Source organism: Bombina bombina, chromosome 10 (genome assembly GCF_027579735.1).
Source record: "Bombina bombina isolate aBomBom1 chromosome 10, aBomBom1.pri, whole genome shotgun sequence".
In the NCBI taxonomy this organism is placed as follows: Eukaryota; Metazoa; Chordata; class Amphibia; order Anura; family Bombinatoridae; genus Bombina; species Bombina bombina.
In genome coordinates, this window is record NC_069508.1 from 33,701,230 (window position 1) to 33,711,734 (window position 10,505).

General features: G+C 38.6%; 1 protein-coding gene across 1 annotated transcript in view; it reads left to right on the forward strand.

Moving 5' to 3' along the window:
* Nucleotides 1–10,245, forward strand: part of QSOX1 (quiescin sulfhydryl oxidase 1) — a 108,876-nt gene extending 98,631 nt beyond the window's left edge. Inside the window, exon 12 of the mRNA XM_053693942.1 lies at nt 9,273–10,245. Within this exon, the coding sequence (XP_053549917.1) occupies nt 9,273–10,066 (794 nt within the window). The 3' untranslated portion in view covers nt 10,067–10,245. The remainder of the gene's footprint in view (nt 1–9,272) is intronic.
* The last annotated feature ends 260 nt before the right edge of the window (nt 10,246–10,505 follow it).

Sequence of the window (10,505 nt, forward strand, 5' to 3'; positions counted from 1 at the left end):
ACACACCACAAACTCACACTCACATATACACACCTACACTGCACTACACACCACAAACTCACACTCACATATACACACCTACACTGCACTACACACCACAAACTCTCACACACATATACACACCTACACTTCACTACACACCACACACACATATACACACCTACACTGCACTACACACCACAAACTCACACACACATATACACACCTACACTGCACTACACACCACAAACTCACACACACATATACACTCCCACAATACACTACACACCTACACTGCACTACAAACCACAAACTCATACACATATATATATATATATACAAACCTACACTGCACTACACACCACAAACTCACACACACATATACACACCCACACTACACTACACACCACAAACTCACACGCACATACACACCTACACTGCACTACACACCAGAAACTCACACACACACGCATATACACACCTACACTACACACCACAAACTCACACTCACATATACACACCTACACTGCACTACACACCACAAACTCACACTCACATATACACACCTACACTGCACTACACACCACACACATATACACACCTACACTAAACTCACACACACATATACACACCTACACTGTTCTACACACCACAAACTCATACACATATATACACACCTACACTGCACTACAAACCACAAACTCATACACATATATACACACCTACACTGCACTACACACCACAAACTCACACATATACGCACCTACACTGCACTACAAACCACAAACTCACAAACTCTTATACACACCTACACTGCACTACACACCACAAACTCACAAACTCATATACACACCCACACTGCACTACACACCACAAACTCACACACACATATACACACCCACACTGCACTACACACCACAAACTCACACCCACACTGCACTACAAACCACAAACTCACACACATATAAATACCTACACTGCACTATACACCACAAACTCCCACACACATATACACACCTACACTGCACTACACACCACAAACTCACACACATATATACACACCCACACTTGAACGTGTACTTTGAAAAAAATCATGTTACACCCTTGCCAAAAGAAGAATGTTAGGTGCCTAGGGCAGCACAAAACCTAAATGCGTCACTGAGTATATCTCCTTACTCACAGACAATTTTTTTTTTTTTTTTTGCATCCAAAAATTCCATGCTCATATACATCTATCTGAGAATTTAATAAACTTATTTTTTAAGAAAAACATATAGGTATAGCATAACTAAAATATTTGCTTAAACCTCTGAATGAAGCAGGACCCTTGTCTTAGAAAAGGTTTTTTCTTGCACTTAATAATACTTCCCTGTCACATATAAATGCTTTCCATTCTAGCCTATTCAGGCTATATATAGTCCTGTATTATATCATTTTGAAAACTGCAGTTTTTTATGTAAAATATTTTAAACTACTTAAAATATCCACATGGAAATTTCCACATTTTATTTATTTATAATAACCAAATCTCAGCCAAATTATTTTTTCTTTCATGAGATGGTGAGAGCCCACAAGTCATTCTGTGTGGGAATTCCCCTATTGACCACTAGGAGTAGGCAAAAGGTATCCCAGCACACCACTTTAAATCCAGCTTTAAATCGCTTCCACTTTCCATGATCCTTAATTATTATTTTTTTACTCAATAAGGAGGAGGTCAAAGTGAAATTCAGACCTGCTCATTTTTGAGAATAGTCCTCAAACTGATCGGAGACCCGTTTCCTCCTCGTAGTAGTAACCTGTCATTCAGAGGGCCAGACAAGGAGTTGTCAACCAGGCATTGAGAAATGTTGCAGGCCTCCCAGGTAAAATATGAACTTGTCTACCAATCCCTTTGTCTACAGTGAATTGCACCTTGTGGGATTCACAGGCAGGACCAGACTGGGAGATTAAACCAGCCCTGGACATTTTTGAAGACTGGCCGAGTTGCCCAGCCTCCCGGCCCAGCACCTTCCCCCCTTGATCATGCCCTTTACCTTGTGGCTGTCAGGAGTGGAGCAAAAGACTTGCTCCCTGACCTTACTGGAGGCTCTCTCTACACAAGGGATTTGGCCCTGCAGTGCCATCGTCCCACCAGAGGCTCCCTCGGCACAAGTAATGTAGCCCTGCAGTGCCGGCGTCCTACCAGGAAATCTCCCGGTATCACGACTGGCCAATCCGGCACTGTCCACAGCCTTCCCTAGGTGAAATGTGGACTTTTCCACCAGTCCCCTGGGTTGCAGATGCTGTTATTGATTTAAATTGTTAGAATCATGCTTGCACTACCTAGGATGGTCTTGTCTACTGGAATCAAGTTGCTGCAGCTGAAGTAAGCACAGTGGACAAAGGTGCTGACAGGTAAGTACTTTGCACTTTCATAGCCCACCAGCTATTAATATGAACATGTACACATAGTCTGGGGTCATATATTTGTAAAAAATACATTTTATATTAGCAGTTTATGGCACTTTTAAATATTTAGATTTTTTTAAGGTTAGAAGGTCAGTAGTTACTTCTGAGCTGTACACTGCGTATATTCCATTTCATGCGCTAAATTTCCTCTTGTTTCCTTCGGGTTCTTGGCTTTATTGCTCACAGGTAGCGCAAGTGCACTAAAGGTTAATCATTTATCACACTTTTTAAGACGCCTTTTCTGAGATAAATCCGTTCCTGTTCCAGTATTGCTGTAACCTATTTAGCATGTGAGGAAGCCTCTCAGGGCTGGTGTAGGTGGTTAGGTATTCTGATCAACAGAGCTTTTGGGGGGGATTATTTATTTCTCGAGTGTCTCGCAGTCCTTTAAAGTGAATGTCAATTTTGATGAATTAGTGCCCGATTTTTAATAAACCTATTAAAAACAAGGGCACTTTAACTCATCAAAATTGACATTTCACTAGTTTTCTTCAAAAACCTACCTTTTAATCCTGTCAGCCGCTCCAGCGATTTCCCTGGCCGTCGGAAGCCTCTGCGACGTCAGAAATTACGAATCCGGCTTCCTCCAATCACGGCTTCCCCCCCGGGGGAATCTTGGCCGGATTCGTCATTCGTCAACAGCTGCCAGGATTAAAAGGTAAGTTTTTGAAGAAAACGAGTGAAATATCAATTTTGATGAATTAAAGTCCCCTTGTTTTTAATAGGATTATTAAAAACTGGGCACTAATTCATCAAAATTGACATTCACTTTAAAGGCCCAAGCTTTTTTGGCTTATGCAGAGATCTGGAATTAATGGCAGTGATTGCTCCAGTTCCAACTCTAGAATTAAGCGAGAGGTTTTATTCAAATCTCTTTATAGTGCCCAAGAAAGAGGGTACTTTTTGGCCTGTTTTGGATCTCAAAATATGGATTTTGGATCTTTTTATATGTATTTGCAATATGACCCTGGTGAGGTCTCTCTGTCTCTCTCTCTATCTCTATCTCTCTCTCTCTCTCTCTCCCCTTGTCTGGGGTATTCGTGCCTGGATTCTTCACTTGTGTTGATTCTGTGTTGTCTATCTAGTCCAGCTCAGCTGCTTCTTTTTCTTTTATATTTATGAACATATTCTGAGGCCTGTGGTTCAATTTTATCTTTTGTAATATATGTTTGTTAGTGCTAAAGTGCTGCATGTGTTTTAGGCAGATTTGTATGCCAGTGTTGCCCTTTATCATATATCCTTTGCTGTACTTTTCTTTAGTTTTTTTTTTAATATAGCAAAAGCAACATTAAATGCTGAAGTTAAGTGATGGATCTACATCATGAGTAGTACTGTCATGTATAGCATGAGTAGTACCATCATGTACAGCATAAGTAGTACTGTCATGTACAGCATGAGTAGTACTGTCATGTACAGCATGAGTAGTACTGTCATGTACAGCATAAGAAGTATTGGCATGTACAGCATGAGTAGTACCATCATGTACAGCATGAGTAGTAATGTAATGTATAGCATTAATAGTACTGTCATGTACAGCATGAGTAGTAATGTCATGTATAGCATCAATAGTACTGTCATGTACAGCATGGGTAGTAATGTCATGTATAGCATCAATAGTACTGTCATGTACAGCATGAGTAGTACTGTCAGGTACAGCATGGGTAGTAATGTCATGTACAGCATGGGTAGTACTGTCATGTATAGCATGAGTAGTATTGTCATGTATAGCATGAGTAGTATTGTCATGAATAGCATGAGTAGTAGTACTGTCATGTACAGCATGAGTAGTAATGTCATGTACAGCATGAGTAGTACCGTCACGTACAGCATGAGTAGTACCATCATGTACAGCATGAGTAGTACCATCACGTACAGCATGAGTAGTACCATCATGTACAGCATGAGTAGTACTGTCATGTACAGCATGAGTAGTACCGTCATGTTTGGGATGTATGTCACTCTGATTTCAAACTTAAAGGGACAGCCTACATTAAAATTGTTATTGTTTAAAAAGATAGATAACGCCTTTACTACCCATTCCCCAGCTTTGCACAACCAACATTGTTATATTAATCTACTTTATAACATTTAAACCTCTAAATTTCTGCCTGTGTCAAAGGCTCTATTGACAGCCTCTTAATCACATGTTTTTGTATTTGCTTTTCACAACAGGAGACTGCTAGTTCATGTGATCCATATAGATAACAATGTGTTCACGCCCGAGAAGTTATTTAAGATTTAGCACAGCACAGTACTAACTGCAAGTCAATTGATAATAAATACAAAGTCATGTGATCAGGGGGCTGTCTGCAGATGCTTAGATACAAGGTAATCACAGAGGTAAAAAGTATATTAATATAACTGTGTTGGTTATGCAAAACTGGGGAATGGGTAATAAAGGGATTATCTATCTTTTTAAACAATAAAAATGCTATTGTAGACTGTCCCTTTAAAGAAGAATCCTGAACATTCCTTAGAGCCACAGTAAGGATGCAGATCATTTCTGCAGCTCTCTGAATGTCTTCTCTTGCTAATAAGTATTATTTTAAGGATATATGTTGCCCAAGGAGGTGTGGGGTGTTTGCACCGGTCCATCTTCAGGAAGCTGGGGATTCTGGTGTACGTCACCCCTCTGGAACAAGCTAGGATGAAGATGCCTTCCAATAGTGTTTACTGCAGAAGATCAGATTAAATCATGTGATGCATGTATTGCAGCAATTATATTAGTAAGGTGTCCCCTCAGCCTTGAGTACATTCCGTGGAATACAGAACCCTGATCCTCCTCCGTGCTGTACAGTGATGAGTTAATATACAGAGGAACTTGTCTGTATCTGTCCCGAATAGGCCAACGCAAAAGTTGTGATAAAAACAGTGATTCATTTCTAATGCATAAATATAAAAATATTTTTTTTCCCTTTAAGTCAGTTATTCTGCAGCCTACTCTTAGAACATATTTGTTATCCATCTTTTAATACATTTGTGAATGTTTATTTTGTTATGTCGTTTAATTGTATTTAGTTAATCTGTGCTAATCAGTGTTACTTGTAGCTGTGGCAACTTGCACAGGGAGTGTTTGCTGCCCTCTCTCTGACATTTCCAGATTTCTTCTCTAACCCCTTCAGCGCTCTCTCCTGCCAAACCAAAATGCTTTTAGAAAAGGTACGTCTGCAGCCTCTGTGGAGGAGTTCAAATTTAGGCTAATTTATGTAGGTATGTGTAGGTTTTTACCACATGTGAGGCTTCCTCAATTCTTTAAGGCTTTTTAATTATCAGTTTACTGTACTTGTCTGGTTCTGGGTCTTTTAGGCATGACCCCGATTTTAAATCCTAAATTAATTTATAAATCTTATGCCTCCACTGGTTTTTGGATTTCAACTTAGATTTAGACTCATCCTCTAGGTCCTAGATTATAAGTCTAAATCTCACCCTAGAGTCTAGGAGAAGCCATTCACCTTTTAGATATCCATCCTTTTCATTTTGAGAGAATAAAAAAAAATGTATCTTGTGTTTCACATGAATAAAGCTAAAAAAAATTGCTTGGGAAGTTGTACTTGTATTTAATATATCCAAAAGTACCATCCAACCTTTTAAAAGCGCACTCAGCTTACCTATCCATAGAATCCTTCAGAGTCTTTAGGGAGTTAGTCATTGAACCTGCTTTAGTTGAACAGATTCTGGATAACTAGCTCTTTCCGTTATCTATACTATTGATCTGCATTCTCTGCTAAATGCCATACAGCTTTGATGCCTGGTCAGCCAATCATAGCTCTAAGCATATGTCTATGGTCAATCTCTTTTGAATGAAACCTGTTTTGGTTTATTTGTACCAAGTTTTTGAAGCTTCTAATTGGAGAAGGCGGCTTTCAGTGCAGCTCTGTTCTTTTCCTCTTACTACTGTATTAATTCCTGTTAGTTAGTTTAGACATATTCTCTCTCTTTCTAATGCTGAGCTCCCTTCATTGAATTACAGCACAGATCGTACTTCCATATTTTAGTCACCTCGGGGCATACTTCACTTTAAGTGTTTATTTTCTGTTTGCTTTCAGTGTACAAGTTCAAAAAAGTTTATTCACTCTTCATGTATAAAAAAAAAAGTAAAAAAATCTACTTTTTTTCTTCTTTACAAATAGTAAAACAAACAGAAAAAAAACAATACAATTGACATGACAGCTGTGTGGACTAAATGAATTAAGCATCACTGATGCATTCCCTTCCCTGAGAACAGACGCTGCCACAGCCAGGACTATCAATATCTGGATGAAAATAATTACTTCAGCAAGAATTGTTTTCTTCTCTGATGACTTTTGGACACCTTACTTTTAATCAGTCCGCCATCAAATGAAGCATCACAAATATTTAGTGAGAGTGTTCACTGTTTAACCACTGCAAGGCTATGGCTGAATGTTTAGTCATCTGACACTGCTTCTATGCACAAGCTGATGACTTTACCATTTAATGGCAAATTGTTGTTTAGTTGACTTAGACACTGTTATAAAGAAACTTTTCTTCTATGTGATAAAGCAATAATCACCTTGAACCACATCTGCAAGAGTCAGATTTCTGTAGCAGGAACAGACTGTAGGTAGCTTTGATGCATTCATCACAACTGACAGATGTGGAAATTAAAGGGACAGTCTACTACAGAATTTTTATTGTTTAAAAAGATACATAATCCATTTATTACCCATTCCCCAGTTTTGCATAACCAACACAGTTATATTAATACACATTTTACATCTGTGATTACCTTATATCTAAGCCTCTGCAGACTGCCCCCTTATTTCAGTTCTTTTGGCAAGCTTGCATTATAGCCAATCAGTGCCCTCTCATAAATAATTTCACATGGCACACATGAACTAGCTGTGAAAAACTGTCAAATGCATTCAGATAAGAGGCAACCTTCAAGGGCTTAGAAATTAGCATATGAGCCTACCTAGGTTTAGCATTTAACAAAGATAACCAAGAGAACAAAGCAAATTTGATGATACAATTTAAATAAAAAAGTTGTTTAAAATTACATGCCCTATCTGAATCATGAAAGTTTAATTTTGACTAGGCCGTCCCTTTAAGTTAAAGGGATAATCCATAGACAAGCCATAGACAAGCCAAAGTTCAGTAAAGAGAAGTCTATCAGCAGTCAGGTGTCACAGCAAAAAGACATAAAAGTAGAGTAGTCCAGAGAACAGAGCCAGGGGTCTTTTAACTACAGAATCAGCCCAAATGGTGAGGTACAGACAGTGGTTAGACAGTATGTAGGTCAGAAGGCAGTCCAGGGTCAAGATCAGGAGGGCAGGCTGGGAACAAGAATACTAGGACTTCAATACAGATTAACCAAGCACTGAATGGGAGACCGAAATGACCTTTTAACACCTCCCATTCAGACTTTGCACTTCACTTCGATAGGAGACCCATACAATGCTATCCTAGCACATTTGCAGACAGTTCCTCAAAAATGAAGAATGTACATTACACAGCACTGTCAGCCTCGCTAAGCCAAAAGCTTCTGAGCATGGCGCGAACATCCAAACCTACAGTCCCTTTATGAATAGTGCGCCCATCAGCCTTGCCAGACATCACAGCCCGACTCTTATCTCGCTCTAGGACCCAACGCTTGTGTTTCAGTGCCGCAGGGCCTGGCATGGGGGTAGCAAATGCTAATTTAATTTCCAGGATAAGAAGCCAAAACCTTGTTCAAATTCAACCTTGTTTATGTCGGCATCTCTCACAATTTTGGGCTCCTCTTGGATAACAAAACGTTTGTCATGGTTTCAGACAGGTGTCACCCCAAAGCCCTTTCAAGCCCAGTGAGGCTGACACTACCATCATTTCTTCAGTGGACCATCTGGAGAGTGGCCTGTTAGACCTCTTACAAAATATTAAAATATATGGTGAAGCCAAGTGACTTGTGCTCTTATGTTCACAGTAGGGTTATCAGGGGCAATCTTTTTTTATTTTATTTTTTATTTATTTTTATTCTGTTTATTTGTGCTGCTGAATATAGTTTTTATGTTTACCTAATAACTGAGGTTTAAAACCAAACCAGTTCACACCTATAAGCCATATAAGAATAAAGAAAATATGCTTTAACTTGTCTGTGCTGCATTCAGCTTAGTAGTGGGTGTCATCATTTAGTAAACGCACCTTGACCTGTATTTCAATATATACAGTACAGTCATAATTTGGTGTTTTTATAGTAAACTCCTATTATATTCATTTTCTTTCATAAACACAGATATGGAAGAAAACATAAGTCCTTTTCTACTGTGTATAATTCCTACCCTATTTTTAATACTGATTGTAAAATATTCTAGAAAACATTCACATTTTATGTAAAAACAGAAACAAATATTGTGTTAAGAAATTCTTCCTGACTTTTCTGTGTAGTGAGATATACCAGCTAGATATTCGTAAGTGTAATACAGGGCACGTGAATCCCAAGCTGATATAATAATTGTATGCATATTTAGATTTTTGCACATCATTTTTAGTGTTTAATGTCAGGTTAGAGTGTAATGTCAGTAATACAACTGGTGCACAGGATTTTGGTAGGTTAATGTCTAATGTCAGTAGGATAACTGGTGCACAGGATTTTGATAGGTTAGAGTGTAATGTCAGTAGTACAACTGGTGTACATGATTTTGGTAGGTTAGTGTCTAATGTCAGTAGGAAAACAGGTTCACAGGATTTTGGTAGTTTAGAGTGTAATGTCTGTATGATAACTGATGCACAGGATTTTTGTAGGTTAGCATTACCACGTGATAGGATCTGTATTTCAGCTAGCAAGCAAGTTTAAGTTTTTAACTTACAACAGGGACTGTTCAATAATTTTTTTTTGTTTTTCACAGGAGCCAAGAGTGAAGATCCAGATTTCCCAAAGATTCAGTGGCCTACACCAGAACTCTGCCCCTTCTGTCGAATCCATGAAGAGGGTAAGGAATCAACATGGGATTACCCAAATATGCTGAATTTTATGAAGACTCATTTTGCCAAGGATAATATAAATTATGAGTATTTGGAAGATGAGAAGGTGCTTCTGGAAAATCAAAGAAAGAATGAGAGCAATCAAAGGAATAAAAGGGATCTCTCAGAGTTGAAGGCTCCAAGCTACAATGAAGAAAAGATCTCGCTGTCCAAAGTGGAAGAAAATAATGCAGACAAGAAAGACGATAAAGAAACAATTGCACACCATAGACCAAGTATCATAAAAATGAAACTTGCAGTCCATCCCCAAGCTGAAGATGAGGTTAATGAAGAAATAGTGGACTTGGACTCATTTTCAAATCGTTTGTATCCAGTCAAATTACTAAAAGATCCCAATCTGCTTAATGAAGTACATGCACGTCACCCTGAGACATTGCTGGACCCCCCTGATGCTGAGTTTGATCCAGTTGCAGCAAGAGAGAGGCTTTTGAAGAGAGGAGTTGATACAAAGTATCTTGTTGGAGTGGTCATGGAAAATGGGGAGATCAATTGGAAAGGGCGCTGGGTGAAGATGCTGGAAGTTGGATTCTCACGTTTAGACATTAGTCTTTGTGTCGTTCTTTATTTTCTATCCAGCATGTGCTTGCTCATTATGTATCTGTACCTGAGTCTCAGGACACGGTTCCTTAAGCCACGCTGTTCATGTCCTCAAGCGTAAAATGAACCATTATCTGTGCACTTGAGTATGACCATCCTGGTGCTCTGAATATCCCACAGAGCAGAGTTCGTACAAACAGTGTTTAAAGTGCCTTTAGGAATGTTCTCTTAGGACCAAAATGATTCAACTGTAGTTTTATCTGATTTTATCTGCCTTAAATAAAACATAAAACCAAACAACTGTAATTAATTTTAATCATAATAAACATTTAATATTTTTAATAAACGTATTTAAATCAGCACCACTGGTATAATATATAAGAGAGTAGCCACAAAATGTAAACTAGAGATACATTTACAAAAAGTGCACGGTAGTGGTAGTAGTAAAAAATAATACAATAAGAAAAGTAGACCACTCTTGTCCAGCACAGGACTATAACTCTATCATAAAACATCCCACATACAAACAGAAACTCAGGAGAGAGAGATATAGACCCTCC